The sequence below is a fragment of the Hemiscyllium ocellatum genome, chromosome 6, assembly GCF_020745735.1.
Source record: "Hemiscyllium ocellatum isolate sHemOce1 chromosome 6, sHemOce1.pat.X.cur, whole genome shotgun sequence".
Lineage (NCBI taxonomy): Eukaryota > Metazoa > Chordata > Chondrichthyes > Orectolobiformes > Hemiscylliidae > Hemiscyllium > Hemiscyllium ocellatum.
In genome coordinates this window covers 308,318-331,291 of record NC_083406.1, presented here as the reverse complement: position 1 = coordinate 331,291, position 22,974 = coordinate 308,318, and the positions used below count along the sequence as shown (strand labels likewise).

Below are 22,974 nucleotides of genomic sequence, written 5' to 3'. Positions count from 1 at the left end.
AAGGTCTTAGTGAGACCACATTTGGAATATTGTGTCCAGTTCTGGTTGCCCTACTATAGGAAAGATACAGAGGCTTTGGAGAGGGTGCAAAGAAGGTTTATCAGGATGATGCCTGGACTGGAGGGCTCGTCTTACAAAGAGAGGTTGACTAAGCTTGAACTTTTCTCTCTGGAGAGAAGAAAGAGTAGAGGTGACCTGATTGAGGTGTACAAGGTAGTGAGAGGCATGGATAGCGTCAATAGCCAGAGATATTTCCTCAGGGCAGGACTGATGGGCACGAAGGGTCATAGTTTGAAGATATTAGGAGCAAGGTATAGAGGAGACGTCAGAGGTAGGTTCTTTATGCAGAGAGTTGTGATTGAATGGAATGAGTTACCAGTGGTGGTGGTAGAAGCAGAGTCATTACGGACATTTAAGCGACTGCTGGACATGCTCATGGACAGCAGTGAGTTGAGGGGTGTGTAGGTTAGGGTATTTTATTTTTAGATTCAGAATAATCCTTGGCACAACATCGTGGGCCAAAGAGCCTGTTCAGTGCTGTACTTTTCTATGTTCTATGCTCTATTACAAACAACAAACAGTCCTAGGCCTGTTCCCTGTGAAACTGCACCGCCTACAGGTTGCCTCCCTGAAAAAGAACTCCATATCCCCGCGTGCACTTTCCTGCCCATTAGCCAATTCTCTGTCCCTGCCAGTTTACTATCTCTAACAGCATGGGCTCTTATCTTGTGGACTTCACCGTTTATAGGTGAATGCCTTCTTGACATCAAATACAACAAATCTGCTGGCTTCCATCTACTCACTCTGCTCTAGACTTCCTTAAAAAACTTTAATAAATCAGTCAGACACTAGTTCCCTTTCATGAAGCCATGCTGATTCTGCTTGACTATGATTTTTCAAAGCTGCTTCTTTACTTCCTTAATAATGGAATCCAACATTTTTCCAACAGTAGACGTTAAACTAATCAGCCATAGTTATCTTCTCTTTGTTTCCCTCCATTTTAAACAGGGGTGTCACATTGGCAGTTTTCCAACCTTCCAGCTCTTCTCCAGAATCAATGACTTTTCATTCGAAAGGTTTCTGATGAGAGGTCACAGACCTGAATCCCTAACTCCTTCTCGCTCCACAAATAGTGCCAGACCATAAAGACTCAGCAAATATTTTTAATAAAGTAAAATAGATTTTAGGTTCTATACGGAACCATATGTCAGCATTTCCTGTTTTTATTTCAGATTTCCAGCTTCCACACCTTTTAGATTTTAATTTTGTCTAGTTCTTTCAGTTTTGTTTGTAAAACTATTGGATGAAAGCTTTAGATGATTATAATCTTCAGCTCAAAAATAAATTTGTTTCCAACAACAGTATATGCTTTCACTTGCATAGCTTGTTGTTGTTAACAAAGCTGCCAACTTAGAGGCAATATACAGAGACCCCTGACTCCAATAGCAACAAATCAAGCCCTGAGCCTCATCAGATATTCACACATTTCTGATTGCAGGATGAATATCAGTTTTGTCAATTCTTGATAAATTGTGTTCAACTGTGAGGGCTGGTATGATTAAGCAGTATGAACGCTATAATACTGAGGTACACCTCCCACTGGTTAGTCATGGAGTGGCACTCACATGATTATAAAGTGAAAGGTACCATGTACCTGCCATCGAAGAATAAGGTGCATCAGGGGTTTGATAACCTGCTTTGAAAGATTCAAAGTACAGTTTTAATAACAATTCAAAATGAGATCAATTCATGGTGGTGGAAGAATGTATATCACAGAAAGGATAGATAGAAAATCAATGAAGTGAAAAATGTCAAATCAATATTAATCAATTTATCCAATTACATTGAAAACTTTGGAGGCAGACTCAGTCAATAAAAACTCAAAAAAATCACGAATATTTATCTGTATCAGTGCCAGAAACATTGTTAGGTAATGCTGTGATTGATATGAATATTCAAAGATGTATTAACCTCCAAAACCAAAAGTGGAACTACATAAGAATATAATTATTTGCCGACAGGCTTTTCAAGTGTAAGGTTTATCAATGGCAAGTATTTTGTGAACAGAATTGATAAAACAAAGCAAACTTTTTTATTAAAACTGCAACATGAACCTTTCAATACAGCTTTGCAATGCCTAAATGCATTTTGAAATACACGATTGTAAATCCTCCTTTCGATTCTACAGCTGCTCTGCACATAGTTTCTTTCAATTACACCACAAAGAAGTTCTGGAGGCTCTATCTCCTCATGCTGGCAGCAATAAATTGACATCGATCAGGTACCAATGTTCTAGCGAAGAGGATAAATAGGATGGTCAGTAGGACTTTAAACTTCTGAGTTGGGGGGAAGGGGAAGTGAAAGCGACAGGGAGTATGGAGTTAAATGGAAAGATAAGCAACAGGATAGCATATGTGCAGGCGGATTTAAACTCGAGGCAGACTGGGAATGCAGCAAAAAGGAAGGATAACTTAGGACATCTTATGACTTCCAATATCTCTAATGATAAGAAAGTTAGCATTAAGGTACTTTACCTGAATGCTCGTAACATTCGTAACAAAGCAGATGAACTAATGGCACAGATCATAGTGAATGATTATGATGTGTAGGCATCACAGAGACGTGGTTACAGGGGGGTCAGGACTGGCAGTTAAACATCCAAGGATTTTCAACTTATAGAAAAGACAGGGAGGTGGGCAGAGGGGGTGGGGTTGCCTTGTTAGTTAAGAACAAAATTAAATCTATGGCACTGAATGACATAGCGTCGGATGATGTGGAGTCTGTGTGGGTGGAATTGAGGAACCACAAAGGCAAAAAAACCATAATGGGAGTTATGTACAGACCTCCTAACAGTGGTCAGGACCAGGGACGCAACATGTACCGGGAAATAGAGAAGGCATGTCAGAAAGGCAAGGTCACGGTGATCATGGGAGACTTCAATATGCAGGCGGACTGGGTAAATAATGTTGCCAGTGGATCCAAAAAAAGGGAATTCATGGAATGCTTACAGGATGGCTTTTTGGAACAGCTTGTCTTGGAGCCCACAAGGGAGCAGGCTATTCTGGACCTAGTGCTATGTAATGAACTAGACTTTATAAAAAAAATCTTAAAGTAAGGGAACCCTTGGGAAGCAGTGATCATAATATGGTAGAGTTCAGTCTGCAGTTTGAAAGAGAGAAGGCAAAATCAGATGTAATGGTGTTACAGTTAAATAAAGGTAATTATGAGGGCATGAGAGAGGAACTGACGAAATTGACTGGAAGCAGAGCCTAGTGGGGAAGACAGTAGAGCAAAAATGGCAGGAGTTTGTGGGTATAATTGAGGACACTGTACAGAGGTTCATCCCCAAGAAAAGAAAGATTATCCGGGGACGGATTAGACATCCATGGCAGACAAAGGAAGTCAGGAAATGTATTAAAGAAAAAGAGAGATCCTATAAAGTGGCCAAGAGCAGTGGGAAATCAGAAGATTGGGAAGGCTACAAAAACAAACAGAGGATAACAAAGAGAGTAATAAGGAAGGAGAGGATCAAATATGAAGGTAGGCTAGCCAGTAATATTAGAAATGATAGTAAAAGTTTCTTTCAATACATAAGAAACAAATGACAGGCAAAAGTAGACACTGGGCCACTTCAAACTGATGCTGGAAGCCTAGTGATACGAGATAAGGAAATAGCAGGAGAACTTAACAAGTACTTTGCGTCAGTCTTCACAGTGGAAGACATGAGTAATATCCCAACAATTAAAGGGAGTCAGGGGATTGAGTTGAGTATGGTTGCCATTACAAAAGAGAAAGTGCTAGAAAAGCTAAAAGGTCTTAAAATTGATAAATCTCCTGGCCCCGATGGGATACATCCTAGAGTTCTGAGGGAGGTGGCTGAGGAAATAGTGGAGGCATTGGTTGAGATCTTTCAAAAGTCACTGGAGTCAGGGAAAGACCCAGATGATTGGAAGATCGCTGTTGTAACCCCCTTGTTCAAGAAAGGATCTAGACAAAAGATGGAAAATTATAGCCCAATTAACCTAACCTCGGTTGTTGGTAAAATTCTAGAATCCATCATTAAGGATGAGGTTTCTAAATTCTTGGAAGAGCAGAGTTGGATTAGAACAAGTCAACATGGATTTAGTAAGGGGAGGTCGTGCCTGACAAACCTGTTGGAATTCTTTGAAGAGGTGACAAGTAGGTTAGACCAGGGAAACCCAGTGGATGTGGTCTATCTAGACTTCCAAAAGGCCTTTGATAAGGTGCCACACGGGAGGCTGCTGAGCAAGGTGAGGGTCCATGGTGTTCGAGGTGAGCTACTGGTATGGATTGAGGATTGGCTGTCTGACAGGAGGCAGAGAGTTGGGATAAAAGGTTCTTTTTTGGACTGGCAGCTGGTGACAAGCGGTTCAGTGTTGGGGCCGCAGCTGTTCACGTTATATATTAATGATCTGGATGAAAGGACTGGGGGCATTCTAGCGAAGTTTGCCGATGATACGAAGTTAGGTGAACAGGCAGGTAGTACTGAGGAAGTGGGGAGGCTGCAGAAGGATCTAGACAGTTTGGGAGAGTGGTCCAGGAAATGGCTGATGGAATTCAACGTGAGCAAATGTGAGGTCTTGCACTTTGGAAAAAAGAATAAAAGCATAGACTACTTTCCAAACGGTGAGAAAATTCATAAAGCCAAAGTACAAAGGGATGTGGGAGTGCTAGTCGAGGATTCTCTAAAGGTAAACATGCAGGTTGAGTCCGTGATTAAGAAAGCGAATGCAACGTTGTCACTTATCTCAAGAGGGTTGGAATATAAAAGCACCGTTGTACTACTGAGACTTTATAAAGCACTGGTTAGGCCCCATTTGGAGTACTGTGTCCAGTTTTGGTCCCCACACCTCAGGAAGGACACACTAGCACTGGAGCGTGTCCAGCAGAGATTCACACGGATGATCCCTGGAATGGTAGGTCTAACATACAAGGAACGGCTGAGGATCCTGGGATTGTATTCATTGGAGTTTAGAAGATTAAGGGGGGATCTAATAGAAACTTACAAGATAATACATGGCTTGGAAAGGGTGGACACTAGGAAATTGTTTCCATTAGGCGAGGAGACTAGGACCCGTGGACACAGCCTGAGAATTAGAGGGGGTAAATTCAGAACAGAAATGCGGAGACATTTCTTCAGCCAGAAAGTGGTGGGCCTGTGGAATTCATTGGCGCAGAGTGCAGTGGAGGCCGGGACGCTAAATGTCTTCAAGGCAGAGATTGATAAATTCTTGATGTCACAAGGAATTAAGGGCTATGGGGAGAATGCGGGTAAGTGGAGTTGAAATGCCCATCAGCCATGATTGAATGGCAGAGTGGACTCAATGGGCCGAATGGCCTTACTTCCACTCCTATGTCTTATGGTCGTGGACATGATATTTCAGCTGGCTAAACTTTGCAACAAGTTTAGAGTGGTGCTGGAAAAGCACAGCAGGTCAGGCAGCATCCGAGAGCAGGAAAATCGACGCTTTGTGCTGGAGCGCTTCATCAGGAATGAGGCTTGAAGCCTCGTGGATGGAGAGATAAATGGGAGGGGGATGGGGTTGGGGAGAAGATAGTTGAGAGTGCAATAGGCACCCAGGAAGGCCTTACAACCTCACTCCTTCATTCTGACCCTGTAGGGATTGTTCCCCTCACTCAGTTCTTCACCTGTTTCCAATCATCCATTTCCCATTTCCATGACCTTCTCTCCACCCTTCCACTCGATTCCCCTGCTATATCTTTCCTCTGCAATCTCAGTGCTCGATTCAGTAAACGTATCTTCAATGCTGCTGAACCGAATAACATACTTGGAGGATTTGACTCAAAATATGTCATGCTATTGACAATAAATTTGTGATTTTAACAAAATTGCCCATTTAGAAATCATTGTTTACAAGTTCAGTATCAAGAAACAACAGTCAATCTCATACCTCTTGCCTCCACAGCTTCAATGCATTTCTTTACAAAATTAAAACCTGCCTCATTAAGGTACACTGCAAAACAAAATTGAGTCCCTTAGTTTCACAAGTAATTATTCAGCAAATTGGGGAGAATAAAATATATAAATTATAATGTTATTCTTGTTAGTCATGTATCTGAAAATAGTTTTCAACAACATTAAAACTCAACTTAATCACCTTTCAACAATTATCCAATGGAACCTTTAAACCTGAGCCCATTTTTTTTAGTAACTGAAATTCCCATGTTTACATGTGCTGTCTGTGTCTGTTGTTTTATGGAGTGCAACATAAAATGAATTTGCTAAATATTCAAGAAAAAGAGGCAGTTATTGTTCTTTGTTCCCAATGATAAAATAACATCGAACAGATTTTAAATATATTTGAATTGCAAGTTACATTAACCAAAACAGAATGTTCCTTTGCCAGCAGTCTCAGCTAACTAACTGAAAAGAAAAGATTAACATAATGCATAATGGATGAGATATTAAAGAGAAAATCTCAAAATTAGTAACACTTATTAAAAGACAATTCTAAATGGTTAAATAGGATTATTGAGTTGGTTCCTCTCAGCTTAGCAAGTATTTTTAAAGAAGTAAAATTGATTTCAAGCCTCATAATAAGATAGACGTGAGACTTGGGGGCAGTGGGAAAAGAACATTACCTCCTAAAGTTTTTAAGAGTTACAAAGTACACTGTATGGTCTATGCATAAACGTGAGCAGGTGGATCAATGCATTGCTCAGCATACAATGCTGATTTAGGACTTCAGCATTCCAGCAATGTCTGCTTTTAACCTTGCATAGCTAAACACACATTTAGCAACAGGAAAGATTCCTACCAATCTTATTTAAAGTGATCATCAATTACTTAGAGGTCAATGGCTGGTTAATTTCTTTCACTGTGGTTATGGATCTATGATTGTTCACTGTTTTTTACAGTTGTTTCAAGTTGCACAATTCTACAGGGAGTAATTGATTTTTATTCATTCAGCGGATGTAGGCTCCACTGCCTTGAGGAAATCATTGCTCATTCCTAATTGCCCTGGAGAAGATAATGGTAAGCTACCTTCTTGAAACATTGAAGTCCATTTGATGTTGATATGCCCACAATGCTGTTTTTCTTTGGAGGGAGGGGGGAGACATTCCCGGATTTGTAAGTGGTGGTGTTCCCATGTATCTGCTGCCCATGTCGTTTTCAATAGAAGCAGTTGAGAGTTTGGAAGTTGCAATCTTAGGAGCCTTGCTGTCACAGATATTGAGAGAACTCTAATTGTGTTCAAGATGTGTGCACAAACCAATTTCTCCTAGACACGGGTGTACAAGCAGGCATTCTAGTTCAAAGTTTGTGAGAAGATTTGTAGCTCGGGTGCTCATTGTTGTGGTTCTGTTCACCAAGCTGGGAATTTGTGTTGCAGACATTTCGCCCCCTCTCAAGTTGACATCTTCAGTGCTTGGGAGCCTCCTGTGAAGCGCTGGAGGAAAGAGCACAGAAGTGCTTCACAGGAGGCTCCCAAGCACTGAGGATGTCACCTAGACAGGGGACAAAATGTCTGCAACACAAATTCCCAGCTCAGCGAACAGAACCACAACAACAGGCATTCTAGTAGCAATGCAGCATGTCTTGGAGAATGAATGGAGAGCACAAGGATACTTGAACAAAACATTTAGGATACTACTTTACTGTAGCAATTCAGAAGCATTGTACTGTTGAGATTGAGACGTCACGGTTGACCTACTTAGGTGGGTGCAAAAGATCTCATTGGCAGTATGTGAATGGGGCACTTCTTGTGGTCAAATTTACCCCCAGTTGGAACAACAAAAAGATTGCTGTTGAGCTCATTATTGCTTGTGGAGCATTGGCTTGTGTAAATTATTTGCTACATTTGCCAATGTAACAGTGTCTTCATTTCAAAAATAATTTATTGATTGTGAAGTGCTAATGCATAGCTGGAAAGCTTGAAGGATATTAAATAAAGACAAGACTTGTTTTTATTTTTGACTGACAGATTGTGACAAATTTTTAACAAAAACAAAAATTGCTGAAAAAGCACAGCAGCTCTGGCAGCATCTGCAGAGAGACAGCAGAGTTAACTAGATTAGGTTCCCTACAGTATGGAAACAGGTCCTTCAGCCCAACAAGACCACATCGACCCTCCGAAGAGTAACCCACCCTGACCCATTTCCCTCTGACTAATGCATCTAACACTCTGGGCAATTTAGCATGGCCAATTCACCTAATCTGCACATCTATGGACTGTGGGAGGAAACCAGAGCACTCAGAGGAAACCCATGCATACACAGGGAGAATGTGCAACCTCCACACAGACAGTCACCTGGGACTGGAATCTAACCCAGGTCCCTGGCGCTGTGAGGCAGCAGTGCTAACCACTGAGCAACTGTGCTGCCCTCAGAACTGGAGGAAGGGTCACTTGATCCAAATGTTAACTCCAATTTTTCTCCACAGATACTGCCAGACCTGCTGAGCTTTTCCAGCAGTTTCTGTTTTTGTTTCTGATTTCCAGCTGCCACAGTTCTTTTGGTTTTTACAATTTTTATCTTCTTAACATGTAGGAGTAACAAATCGCAGTCTATATGCTCTACAACTCTAGGAGTAACAAATCGCAGTCTATATGCTATACAACTCTAGGAGTAACAAATCGCAGTCCATATGCTATACAACTCTAGGAGTAACAAATCGCAGTCTATATGCTACACAACTCTAGGAGTAACGAATCGCAATCTACATGCTATACAGCTCCATATAATTAATTATTTTGAAATACAGAGAACCATGAGTTTTTTTGGCATGAATTGCACATTCCTGTGACACAATTTGATGTGTACTGCTTGATAACATATGATGATATGTTTTAATAGGTGACTACATTTAATAGATTTGCAACTTTATTTTGCTTGTATTCGTTCAAAATAAACAGCCAAATATTAAAACCTTTAAACTGTGTGTAAGGAACAATAATAAGTCATGCATTTCTAAGATGACAAAGTTACTTACATTCTTCTTTCTTGCTAAGAGGTGGTAGAGTGTATATCTGAAAAAAAGGTATTATTAACAATTTGACAATGTTGATAAAATACCAAACTACCTGTAGTAATTTTTGATTTTTATAATTTGAGGTAAAATTTCAAATTGAGCAGTAAAAGCAAAGCACTAATACTGAAATCGAATATTTACTATGCGATAGTCTCTGAATGAAAACAATTTAGAAATTTTCCATAAGGTTCACCTGACATATTGTTTGTGTTATAAATTTCATTAAAAACTAATAGATCTATTTACTCTTAAGCTGAAAATTTGAAACAGTAATATTCCAACCAAAGTACCTTAATTTTTAAAAATATCATATTGGTACTATTTCAAAAAGTCCAGAAGCTGCCCTGACATTTTGCTGTTACTTTGATCTATGAACCAAGTCAATAAGAGCATATAGTTGATACAGTATTGGAAAAGGCACAGCAGGTCAGGCAGCATCTGAGGAGCAACAAAGTTGATGTTTCCGACAGGAACCTTCTTCAGGACTAGAGAAGGGGGATGGGGATTGCGAGATAAATGGGAGATGGGGCTAGAGGAAAGGTAGGCACTGGGTGGGCAAAGGTAGGTTGTGATAATGATAGGTCGGTGAGAGGGAAACTGGTGAATCCAACTGAAGGAGGAACACCTCATCTTCCACCTCGGGAGCTGATAACCACACGGCATCAACATTGAATTCACTAGTTTCCAAACCTCCCCTCCCAGATCCAACCCTCTGACTCAGATCTGCGCTCATGACCTGACCTACTTGTCCATCTTCCTTCCCACCTGTCACTATCACCTCCTACCTTCACCCATGTATTGCCTATCTTTTCCGTAACCCCACCTGTCCTTCCTCAATTTATTTCTCAACCCCCTTCCCCCTCTCCAGTCCTGAAGAAGGATCCTGCCCGAAATGCTGACTCATGGTCCTCGGATGCTACCTGACCTGCTGTGCCTTTTCCGGTGCCACACTTTATTAACTCTGACTCTCCAGCATCTGCAGTTCTCACTGTCTCCTAATCACAGCACATAACCATTTCTCAGTTACCCTTTCCCAAATGTTATCACAATTCAGCCATTTGTTACCACTCAGTTTTGTGCCACATCTTATAAAAAGAATTTAAAATATGATTTTCTTTTGTGGATTTTAGGGTATGGAATAATTAGTTTTGTATCTTAAAATGCATTTTATCCAATCAGAAGTGTGTCTGAAAGGTTCTGAAAACTTGATTCAAAAAGTAGAACCCATTTTTGGGAAACTGCATTTTTTGCCTCTCACCTCGTTAAGATTACCATGCCACCTCCCCACCTCCCCACCTCCCATCCACCTTCCTAACAGCAGGCTTGAAAGATTCAACCCAATGTGTCCAAACTGGAAAAGCAAATGTGGGAATTAAAAATTATGTTACAGGACAAGAAAGATGGTACTTGACTGTGAGGCTTCTTTCTTACAGTCCTGTGGATGGAAGACAAATGACTTGAAATATCGAAAAAAAAACAATTTTTATTGTTTCTCCTTGGCTGCCTGCAGGAGGACTAAACCATAAACCGAACACAAGCTCAGCTCAAAGTGGAGGATCTGAAGTGAGACAGAAGCAAGAGGGAGGAGGAGCCTCAGAAAAAAGAAAATTGCACTTCACATCCCTTTCCCTCTTCCCAATCAGCATTCCCTTCGGGGCACTGATTGGATGCCACAACATGTGGAACATGGAGATGAATGTCACAGGAAGGAATACTGATAACCATCTTTGTTATATATAATCACATACTGGCTCTTTTCCATCCATTGCTTCCAACCAAAGTTTCCTGTTGGCTTCAGACTGAGCTTGTAGTGTTACAATGCCATGTCTGCAAAAAGTAAAGAAATATACAAAGAAGATTTTAAAATATTTACAAGTATCTTCTTTTTTTTGTTATATTGAATTTGCAATATTGATGCCAAAGTTCAGTAAGTTCAAACCCAGCGTGACTTAAACTCAACATTTTCACTACTACGATAATTATATACATTGACAATTTCTCAACAACGTTCTCCATCACATGCTAACTATTCACATGGCATTACCAACCAAGATTATCTACCTTTTTACAGAGAAGGGCATGATGCTTCATTCAATAAAAATATTATGATGGCTTGATTGACATCTTTGTGCAACTATATCGGAGTAATCTTCTAACTGGTACAACAGGCAACATTGTGATTTCAAATCTAATGGCTAAAGTTAAATGGATAATAAAAAGCAATGGAAAGCAGCTGCAACCACTTCTATGCTACGATCTTGACTACAGATATCTCCTTTGAATAAGGTTCCTGTAGAATTCCTCATTCATATTCCAACAATGTTCTACTATACTCTTCCATGACATGAAATACAAGGAGTTCATAGACCACTTCTTAAATCCAAAATCAAGGCATTTGTTTTGTTCTTCCTTCCAGCCAACATCCTTAACCTTCTTCCCTCCATTATTCCATAACACCTTCTCCTCAGCCCTTACCTCTGCAGGTACTTCCCCTTACTTGTGAGGACCCCTTTGTCACTCAGTAACCATGCCCTTTATCACCAAAATCCCCTTCAGGGGCACAGGTCAATGAAGGAAAATGACTAGAGGAGGTGTTGGTTCCTGTTTCTTGAACCTTCTGAAAACAGAAACAGTTCCGCTCTATCTACTCGCCATACCACTCATGATTTTTTTCACACTTTTGTTGAATTTTCTTTCAACCTTCTCTTCTCCAAAGAGAACATCTGAGCTTTATTAAATCTATCCTATTTGCACTGCCTTGACGTCCTTCCTAAAGTATGGTGTGCACAATTGGATAAAATACTCCCACTGAGATTGAACCAGGTTGTATGAAGATTCATTGTATCTTTCTTGTGATTTTTTGCACATGCGTCAATTTATGAAGATCATGCCTTATTAATTACATTCATAAACTGTCCTGTCAGCTTCAACAATGCCTATATATATTCCCACATCCCATTGTTTTCCATCATTAGTCTTACCAAGATTAAATTTCACCTCTCATATTTCCATACATTCTACAAATTTGAAGTTTATCAATCTTCTTCATAGTTCACAATATTTCCAAGTTTTGTGCAATTTGCAATTTTTGTAATTGGTTCTGCACACCAAAGGCTTGAGTCATGAATTTCAATTAACAAAAGCAGCAGTCCCAATACCCATTTCAGGGGAACCCTATCATGCATCTTCCTCCAGTCAAAAACAAAATAAATATTCACTGTTATCTGCTGTCTTCCCTGTTACTCAGCCAACTTTTCACCAATGCAGCTAACTGACCTTTAACTCTACAGGCTTTAACTTTGCTGACAAGCCTGTCATGTGCTGTCACTTTATGAAATACCTTTGAAGAACACCACATCAATCACATTACTCCAGAAACCATTTCTGTTACTTCATGGAAACAGCCAAATCAGTTAAAAAACAAAGAACAAAGAAAATTTATAGCCCAGGAACAGGCCCTTTGGTCGTCCAAGCCTGAGCCAATCCAAATCCATTGTGAAAACCTATTGCCCAATCTGTTCAGACGCACTTTAAGTGAATATTAAAGCAAGTTAAACTTAATTTGTTCTTAACTAATCCACATGTATCTAAGTGACTGTTAATTTTTATCTGAAATTATTGTTTTTAAATGCCTTTCTACTATTGAGATTAAACTCTGGCTTGCAGCTGCTGTGCTTTTCCCTGCAAGCCATTTTTGAAGAAGGGAGCAACAACTGCTATTCTCCAACCCTCTGTCACCATCTCACTACAGAAAGAGTATTGCAAAATTATGGTTGAACCTCTGCAATTTCCATTCTTTATTCCCTCAATATCTTAGGATACATTTTCTCAGGTTATGGTGACTTACCAGCTTTCTAGTACCCATCAATTTTTAGTCGGTCCAGTGTCTTAACTACATCCTCTTTTACTATGATCTCAGAAGTATTCTCATCCTCAGTAGAGATAGATGCAAAGCACACTTTTAGCATTTCAGCTATGACCTCTAACTCACATGAAAACCTCCAATTTGTTCCTTAATAAAATCTACCCTTACTTTTAGCACCCTTTTACTAATTAGATGCCTGTTGATGGCTTTTTGGATTTCCTTTTAAGTTTGCTGCTAATCTCTTTTTATGCTGTATTTTGCTTCTTTTATTTCTTTAACACTACCCTTCAAACGAATCTTTATTATCATAGTTCTCTTTCTTGCAGTATCAACTGGTCATCTGTTATTTACACTTCTTTCCTACTTTATTTTGACAAATGTCTATCTATCTTTGTGTGTATCGCTTTCTATCCAGAGAGTTTGCCTGACTTTCAAACTCACCGGATGCACTTGACATGTGTTGGCTTTAAAGACAGACCATTGTTCAAATACAGTTGGACCCATAATCTTAGATTCCAAATTAATTGTACCAGATTTATTCTCATCTCATTCAAATTGTTCTCCTGTAGTTAATTACTTTCATTCTGGCTTGCTTTTTGTCCTTTTCCATAATTAACTTAAACCTTATGATATTATGATCATTGTTCCTTCAATATTCCTCAAGAAATACTTGATTTAATTGACACACAATTTGAACATTTAAAAATAGCCTTGATAAATGGTTAAAATAAAGTTCCATTGAAGTGTTGTAGGAACAGGGCAGAATATGTAATAAGAATTACTGTTCATTCAGGACAAACATCAACATGGACTGTTCAAGCTGAAAAACTTCGTTCCAATCTGCAATTTAAACTGACTGAACCTTAAAGAATCAATCAAATTCGTAACAATTTATCTTACCTTTCCACCACTTCAATATCAAAACAGAAGCGTTTATCAATTGAGTCTGTCTTTCTTCGAATGCAAAACTTCAGTTTGAATATTTCTGAAGCTGTTACAAGGCCATTCTATTTAATTCCAAAATAACAAATCAGACATTTTCATGGTGAATGAGGCACAATTTCAAACAAGCAATTCTCGTACAGATTAAGTGAAATGAATCAATATTTCTCTTGAAAAATATTATATTGTTATCGTCCTTCCAAGATACAGCTAATGCTACAATTCTATTTCTGTTGAAAGGTTTACTGCATAAATTTATAATACCAACTATTTAGTGTTTGTGAAATAGAACATTACGGCAGCTCATAAGTTCCTTCCCGTATCTAAGTTAGTGCAACTTATATTGGTATAGCATCTTTAATCTTGTGAAATATCTGCAGGAATTCCATAAACATGCTAACAAAAAATATTTGATGTTGAGTTGCGTAAAAATATATTTGGACAGGTGACCAAATGTTTGGTCAAAAAGGTAGGTTTTAAAAGGAGCAAGTTAAAGTAGAGAGTAGATTTCTGGAGGGAATTCCAAAGCTATGGGGCTCGATAGCATGAAGGGAGGGCCAGCAATCTGAGATAATGAAACTTAAAGATATGCAAGACTTCTGAATTGGGAGAGGACAGTAATTTTGAAGGGCTTTGGGTTAGTGGGAGGCTAGTCAGGAAACTTTTTCGATAATCAGGCCAATAGATAATAAAGGAGAGTTTCAGCAGCAAATGAAAGTCAGGAGCAGCGAAGTAGCTGCTTGTGGTGATTGAACATGAATAGACCTAAAGCTCAGTTCAGAATCAATTAAACTGCCAATGTTGCAAACAATCTGGCTGAGAGTTAAGGCCATGGCCAGCGAAATGGATGGATCTGGTGGCACCAGAATAGAGCTTGTGCTGAGGATCAAATATACTGGCTTTGGTTTTCCAAGTATTTAATTGACAAAATTTGTGTTAATCAAATATTGAATATGATAAATCAGAAGCTAGGAAAAATAATGATGAAATAAAGTAAAGTTTTGTCAGCACAAAACTTAAATGTAATGCTATATTTTAAGATAATGTTGCAAAAGGAGAGACTGGAAGAGGCCAATAGCATAACTTTGAAAAATATTGGATGAATTGGTGCAGAAATGAAGAAAAGCTAGACGGGAGGAGAAATGTATTTACACCAAATTGGACATTGGACAAAACAGTGGAGTCATTCACAAAGATAATAGATAGTTCAGACATGATAAGGAGGGATAAGTTAAAATGGCCACAGTTTCATAAGATGCAAATTGTGCCTTTCAAAAAGATCCTTTCTGTGGTTGCATCCAGGTACCTGGTTAGAAAATGCAAACATGGCAGTGGGAGAAAAGTGAGATTATTGATCATTTATATCAGAAAATATTTGAATTTACCAATTTTCCTCCTGACTTTGGTTCACATAAGGTCATTGAAAATGCTTTTGTTGCTTTGTCATAGGTACAGTAGTGTTTTATCCATGCAAATCCAAGGGGTCCTAAACAAAAGAATGAACTATTAATGAACAATTTGCACATAATGGAACAAAGACAGTATTCAAATCATTTTTAAATGTAGCTGTTGTTTGAACATCAAACTGAACAAAGGGAGACTTTTCTTACAAAGAAATAATTAGGATTCAATATGCAAGTTGCTTATACAATAGGAACAACAATTCACAATTGATAAAGAATACAAAATTTAAGATGATTAAGAAATGAACAATTAAATTTTATTCTATTTGGATTCCAGAAGTAAGATTAGATTAATTGATGTCTTCATTGCTACAAGTGATGTCATATTTAGAATAAGAGCTATAAATGTCTGTACTCTACAGCAATTTCATTCTTCTCACATAGCATATCAACAACCAATTAAAAGTCTGGGCCTTTGTACATCACTGCTAATTGGAAAGGTTAAGGGTGACCGAGTAGTGTGCCATTAGAACACCAATAGTTGTAAGACTAACATAGTTTATTTTTTGATAGCATAAAGGAATGTAATTTAAGAGTTTTATGTGGTTGCAGAAAGTTCACAACTTTATTTTAGAACAGTAAATAGTAAGAAAACAAACAACAAAAACATATTTTGTACACTTACGTTTTTCCTGCACATAAAGATATCCCTCCATTGTCCATTGACCAGGCGGTTTGTAATCCTGAGGGGCTGACTTCATTCTCTGCATCAATTTTTCCACTTCCTGTCTGGTACTTTCAAAATTATTTCTGGTCTTGAATAAAATAAAACCATAATAATATATTTTATTGCTCAGCAGTCAAACGCATGATAGAATTATTTAATAACAGTGGGTGTAACAGTCCCTCAATCTGAAAACTAAGATTAACATCTGGAAGTTAAACACAAGTATCCACTGCTCCTGCATAAACTCAGCAAAAAAAAATCATCTCACCATCTAGACTCTAATTTAAATGTTCTAGACAGTTTGAAGTTCATGTTCTGAAATGTCAGACTAATTACAGACTTAATTCATTAGAAAAAAATAAGTCAAATCATTTCAGTCTAAGTACTGGAAACAAAAAATGCTGGAAATCACAGCAGGTCAGGCATTATCCATGGAGAGAGACCAAGCTATCATTTTCAGTCTAGGTGATTCTTCATCAGAGCAACGATAAAAACAAAACAGAATTTGGCAGTTATAAATTTCCCACGTCAGAATGGTGCAGTTTGAAGTGAGCCTTCAAGCTCCGACCTGTTCCGGGTTATCATTCAAGGCCATTTGCAGTTCCCGCTGCTGAAAGCTCATTAAACCACACTGCTTCACAGCGGGAGGACTGCCTGGGAGTACAAAAAGGCATATGGAAGACTATTTAATTTGGAATACTTACTTAGGTGAGGGATATAAGACTAAATATGCTGTTCAATTAAATTTTAATTCAGTTCACTAAGTAGCAAATCACAATTTCAGTCTCAAATGTTTTATTCTCCATCACCAACTTTCTTAACTTATTCTATTTAATTGATAAGGCCATGTTTAACACTCCAGTAAAGATTCCTCGCTTATTCCGTCTACATTCCAAATGCATAAATCTTCACATTCTTAAGCCTCTCCACATCTTTATTATTGTACAAGATCATGGTTCTAAAAGAGTTAATGTTCTTGTTACATTAGCTCCACCATTCTACTGATATCATACAGTATAGCTTTTGCAAGGTAGCAAATGAATCTGTATTGACATGCTAAGCTCTTTGTAATTTTGGCTGACCAACTGTAACTCATTTATTGCTTTTGGGCAATAAATCTCAAAGTTATCTAACAATGGTTTCTTTTCCATATTTCACAGTAGTGCATTGTCTACCACTAATCACTAGGTAGGCCTAAGACAAAGGAAAGACAAAGGAGGAATGGTAGCTGGGCACCACCTTGAAACCCTTTATCTAGTACCACACATTGGTAGAGATGATGCCAGCAGAGGTCATTTTGGAAAACACCACATCTACCTCAAAATTAAGCCAATACATATTTTGTTGGACATTTTCATCATTTTCCAGGAGCTAAATACTCCCAAGTTTCTCATCTTCTAAGTTATTCATTCTGTTCAAAACTTCAAAACTTTAAAACCAAGCTTAGCATCATTAATCACTCTTTCCAAACCCATCTCCTTTTAAATCATCATCGAATCCTGCACTGTTGGATTTAAACCTTCCACTGTGGTATTGTATTGGAGGATATCTTACGTTTTGCAGATTGTACTGGAGCTGCTGTTTGTATGGGGCAAATTCCTGTGCAAGCTCATAGCCTTCATGGTAGAATGTGAATAACCCTTGAAGAAATGCCAACAACTGCGGAAATATAAGCAGATTTTCACAAAAGAAGCAATTAATAAAATGATAGCGCAGTTTGGAAAGTTTACCTTATAAGATCTTCCCAAGCCTGCTTCACCACTTCTGCAGGAGATTTATATCTGAAGTGGTGCTTAACCTATCTTGTCTTTATATATGGGTCAGAGAGAATGAGAGACACCTTTGTAAGAATTAATAGATAATTATGCTCACATTTTCACAAGAAATTAAGCAGAATATCCAATTTGTCAATGTGAGTCAATTATTTTAAATGTTATTTCTAAAAAGTACTGCTTAAATATAACACATTATGGATGAGATCAAATTAAACAACATTTGGAAGATGAGAGTTATTCCGCTTCAAACACAAACAATGAAATTAATTCTAATAATGATGGAATATTATATAATCTGTGCTATTGAAATCAAGCCAGTCTGTCATGAATGAACATATTAATTTAGAATTATTATACTTCATTTCAAAACTCTATTGGGTCCATATTGAAAGCACTAGCTTTCATCTTGCACCACTCATGACCTAAACACAGCCAATGAGTATTTTTGAAATGTAATTATTATTTTAATATAAGCAAACCTTGTAGCCAATCTGCACACAGCAAGGTCCTACCAATAGTAATGAAATAAGTAATGAAGTACAGTTTTGGTGATGTTACTTGAGGAATTGATATTGGCAGGGACTCAGAAAACTCTCAAACATTTTCCATTGAAAACATTTATCACCCATATTATGAAGTTGTTACATCTGACTGTCTCAACAGGTTCCAGTTATAGGGATGGTAGTAATGTCAAACAATTTTTCTATTCCTTTAAATATCTTTAAAAAACTCCCATGATCTTAATTTCTCCACAGTCAATGATCCATGCCTCTTCAACCTCTCCTCATAATTCAGTTATCTTTAGTTAGATAATCAGTTTGTCACAAATGCTACAAGTTTATTTTTGTGGTGCAATGAGTAGAATTGTATGCAGTATTACAGGAGTGACTGTAGGTATGCCTTGAATAGATCCATTAACAGCCATGCGATCTGTACTCCAATACTCTATATCTCAAGGTCCATTTTGCTTTCCTCAAGTTGGTAGAGGTCAAGAATTGGATGACCCTGCTGAAAACCAAACTGAGCATCAGTGACTAAGTTATTGTTACGTAAGTCCCATTTGATCATGCAGCCAATGACTTATATCACTTTGTTGATGATTGGGATGATAATGGGACTGCCAAAGCTATCAAGGAACTGTCCAAAAATAAATGCATTGGATTAAACAAAAAATGTTAAGGGTTTTAGTGTTTCTCTTGACAGCAGCCATTGTGGGATTTGTGCATGGCAGCTATCTCCGACCGTAGTTTTCACAATGGGGAATCTAACTAGTGAGCATTCTGGTTGACAGCTCCAATTGCTTATTTAAGTCATAGAGTCATTGTCAAAGAGATGTACAGCATGGGAACAGACCCTTTGCTTTCATAAGGAATTAGTTGAAGGAATTTCAACTTATTGATTATTATTGTATCAATAAGAGCGTTTCTTTCAATATGACATCATCAATATACACAACTTCATTTTCTGTCAGTATGCTTCCAAAGATATGTCAATGTGGATATGGGTGAGTTGGCAGAGAGCGAGAAGGACAAAAGGAGAGGACACAACTTGCACGGGTTCACACTGAGTTTGCATTGGGACTATTCAATTGTTGAGCAAAGTAGGTATGAGAGGCCAAGGGAGTGGAAAGATTGCAACAAGGTATCATGGAGATAAGAAGGACCATGATTAAGGAGGTATGAGGAGCCAGAGGGGAAGAATACAGGGAGTATATAGAACATAGAACATAGAAAGATACAGCGCAGTACAGGCCCTTCGGCCCTCGATGTTGCGCCGACCGAATCCTACCTAACCTACACTAGCCCAATAACTTCCAAATGCCTATCCAATGCCTGCTTAAATGACCATAAAGAAGGAGAGTTCACCACTGCTACTGGCAGGGCATTCCATGAACTCACAACCCGCTGTGTAAAGAATCTACCCCTAACATCTGTCCTATACCTACCACCCCGTAATTTAAAGCTGTGTCCCCTAGTAACACCTGACTCCATTAGCGGTAAAAGGTTCTCAGTGTCGACCCTATCTAAACCCCTAATCATCTTATACACCTCTATCAAATCTCCCCTAAACCATCTCTTCTCCAATGAGAACAGCCCCAAGTGCCTCAGCCTTTCCTCATAAGATTTTCCTACCATTCCAGGCAACATCCTGGTAAACCTCCTCTGCACTCGTTCCAATGCCTCCACATCCTTCCTATAGTATGGCGACCAAAACTGCACACAATACTCCAGATGAGGCCGCACCAGGGTCTTATACAGTTGCAACATGACCTCAGGACTCCGGAACTCAATTCCTCTACCAATAAAGCCCAGTATACCATATGCCTTCCTCACAGCACTATTTACCTGGGTGGCAACTTTCAGAGATCTGTGTACATGGACACCAAGATCCCTCTGCTCATCCACACTACCAAGTAGCCTACCATTAGCCCAGTAATCCACCTTCTTGTTACTCCTACCAAAGTGAATGACTTCACACTTAGCTACATTGAATTCCATTTGCCACATTTCAGCCCAGCTCTGCAACTTATCTATATCCCGCTGTAACCTACCACTTCCTTCCTCACTATCCACAACTCCACCGACTTTTGTGTCATCCGCAAACTTGCTTACCCAGCTTTCAAGCCCTTCCTCTAGATCATTTATAAAGATAACAAAAAGCAATGGTCCCAAAACAGATCCTTGTGGTACACCGCTAGTAACTGCACTCCAAGATGAACATAGTCCATCAACTACTACCCTCTGTCTCCTTCCAGCCAGCCAATTCCTAATCCAAACCTCTAATGTATCCTCAATGCCATACCTCCGTAGTTTTAGCATTAGCCTACCATGGGGAACCTTATCGAACGCCTTACTAAAATCCATATACACAACATCTACTGCTTTACCCTCGTCCACTTCCTTAGTCACCTTCTCAAAGAACTCAATTAGGTTTGTGAGGCACGACCTGCCCTTCACAAAACCATGCTGGCTATCCTTGATCACGTTATTCCTATCCAGATGTTCATAAATCTTATCCCTTACCATTCTCTCTAAGACTTTGCCCACCACTGAAGTCAGACTCACTGGCCTATAGTTACTAGGGCTATCCCTACTCCCTTTCTTGAACAAGGGGACCACATTCGCTATCCTCCAGTCCTCTGGTACTATTCCCGTTGACAATGACGACATAAAAATCCAGGCCAATGGCTCTACTATCTCCTCCCTAGCTTCCCATAGGATCCTAGGGTATATGCCATCAGGCCCAGGAGACTTGTCTATTTTCATCCTCACCAATATTCCCAGAACCTCTTCCCTGCATATTTCCAGGCCATCCATTCTAATCATTTGTGACTCCATATTCACATCAGCAACAGTGTCCTCTTCCTGAGTGAATACTGATGAAAAGTATTGATTTAGTGTCTCTCCAATCTCCTCCGCCTCCACACACAACTTCCCACTACTATCCTTGACTGGACCGATACCTACCCTAGTCATCCTTTTATTCCTGACATACCTATAGAAAGCCTTTGGGTTTTCCCTAATCCTACCAGCTAAAGACTTTTCATGTCCCCTTCTCGCTTCTCTTAGCTCTCTCTTTAGATCCTTCCTGGCTACCTTATAACTCTCTATCGCCCCAACTGAACCTTCACGCCTCATCTTTACATATGCCGCCTTCTTCCCTTTCACAAGGGATTCCAATTCCTTACTAAACCACGGCTGCCTCACAAGGCCCTTTACACCATGCCTGACTGGTACATACTCATCGAGGACACGTAGTAGCTGCTCCTTGAACAATCCCCACATCTCATTAGTGTTCTTCTCTTGAAGCCTGTTTTTCCAATCCACACATCCTAAGTCATGCCTCACTGCATCATAATTTCCCTGCCCCCAGCTATAACTCTTGCCCTGCGGCACACACTTATCCCTCTCCATCACTAAAGTAAAAGTCACCGAGTTGTGGTCACTGTTCCCGAAGTGCTCACCTATCTCCAAGTCTAACACCTGGCCTGGTTCATTACCTAGAACCAAATCCAGTATAGCCTCACCTCTTGTTGGAGTAGTATTTTCTTAATTCACTCATGGAAGTGCGCATTGCAGACCCATTGTATTTATTCAAGGGCAACTAGGGAAAAGCAAAGAGAAGAAAGAACAAAGAAAATTTACAGCCCAGGAACAGGCCCTTCGGTCCTCCAAGCCTGAGCCGATTCAAATGTACTGTCTAAACCTGTCGATCAATTCCTAAGCGTCTGTATTCCTCTGCTCCCCACCTACTCATGCATCTGTCCCGACGCATCTTAAATGAATCTACCGTGCCTGCCTCGATCACCTCTGCTGGCAACGCATTCCAAATGCTCACCCCCCTCCGGGTGAAGTAGTTGTCACATGTATCCCCCTTAAACTTTCCACTTCTCACCTTGAAAACATGACCTCTCGTTATTGAAATTTTTACCCTGGGGAAAAGCTTGTCTCTATCCACCCAATCTATACCATTCATGATTTTGTAAACCTCAATCAGATCCCCCCTCAATCTCCTTTTTTCTAGTGAAAATAAACATAACCTACTCAACCTCTCTTCATAGCTAGCACCTTCCATACCAGGCAACATCCTCGTAAACTTTCTCTGCACCCTCTCCAAAGCGTCCATATCCTTTGGGTAATGTGGCGACCAGAACTGTACACAGTATTCTAAATGCAGCCAAACCAATGTCTTGTACAATTTTAACATGACTTGCCAGCTCTTATACTCAATACCCCATCCAATGAAGGCAAGCATACTATATGCCTTCTTGACCATTCTATCCACCTGTGCAGTAACCTTCAGGGTACAATGGACCTGCACTCCCAGATCTCTCTGCCCATCTTTTTCCAAGGCTCTTCCATTCATTGTAGAATTTGCTCTAGAATTAGTCTTGCCTAAATGCATCACCTCACATTTGTCTGGATTGAAAACCATCTGCCACTTTTCCACCAAACTCTCCAGTCTATCTATAACCTCCTGTATCCTCTTATAGTCCTTTATGCTTTCTGCTATTCCACCAATCTTTGTGTCATCTGCAAACTTGCTGATCATACCAACAGTGCCCTCTTCCAGATCATTATGTATATCACAAACAACACTGGCCCCAACACTGACCCCTGTGGAACACAACTGGTCACCTTTCTCCATTTCGAGAAACTCCCTTCAACTACTACTCTCTGTCTCCTGTTGCTCAACCAGTTCTTTATCCACCTAGCTAGAACACCCTGCACACCATGTGACTTCACCTT

General features: G+C 39.4%; 1 protein-coding gene across 2 annotated transcripts in view; it reads right to left on the bottom strand.

Annotated features, from left to right (window-relative positions):
- The window catches only part of arhgap42a (Rho GTPase activating protein 42a), a 343,140-nt gene that overhangs the window by 63,270 nt on the left and 256,896 nt on the right, over positions 1 to 22,974 (bottom strand). For both annotated transcript variants that reach the window (XM_060826434.1, XM_060826435.1), the window contains 7 exons: positions 17,505 to 17,609; positions 15,909 to 16,038; positions 15,206 to 15,306; positions 13,779 to 13,885; positions 10,762 to 10,840; positions 8,975 to 9,011; positions 5,934 to 5,996 (listed from right to left, as the gene is read on the bottom strand). In XM_060826434.1, the coding sequence (XP_060682417.1) occupies positions 5,934 to 5,996; positions 8,975 to 9,011; positions 10,762 to 10,840; positions 13,779 to 13,885; positions 15,206 to 15,306; positions 15,909 to 16,038; positions 17,505 to 17,609 (622 nt within the window). The remainder of the gene's footprint in view (positions 1 to 5,933; positions 5,997 to 8,974; positions 9,012 to 10,761; positions 10,841 to 13,778; positions 13,886 to 15,205; positions 15,307 to 15,908; positions 16,039 to 17,504; positions 17,610 to 22,974) is intronic.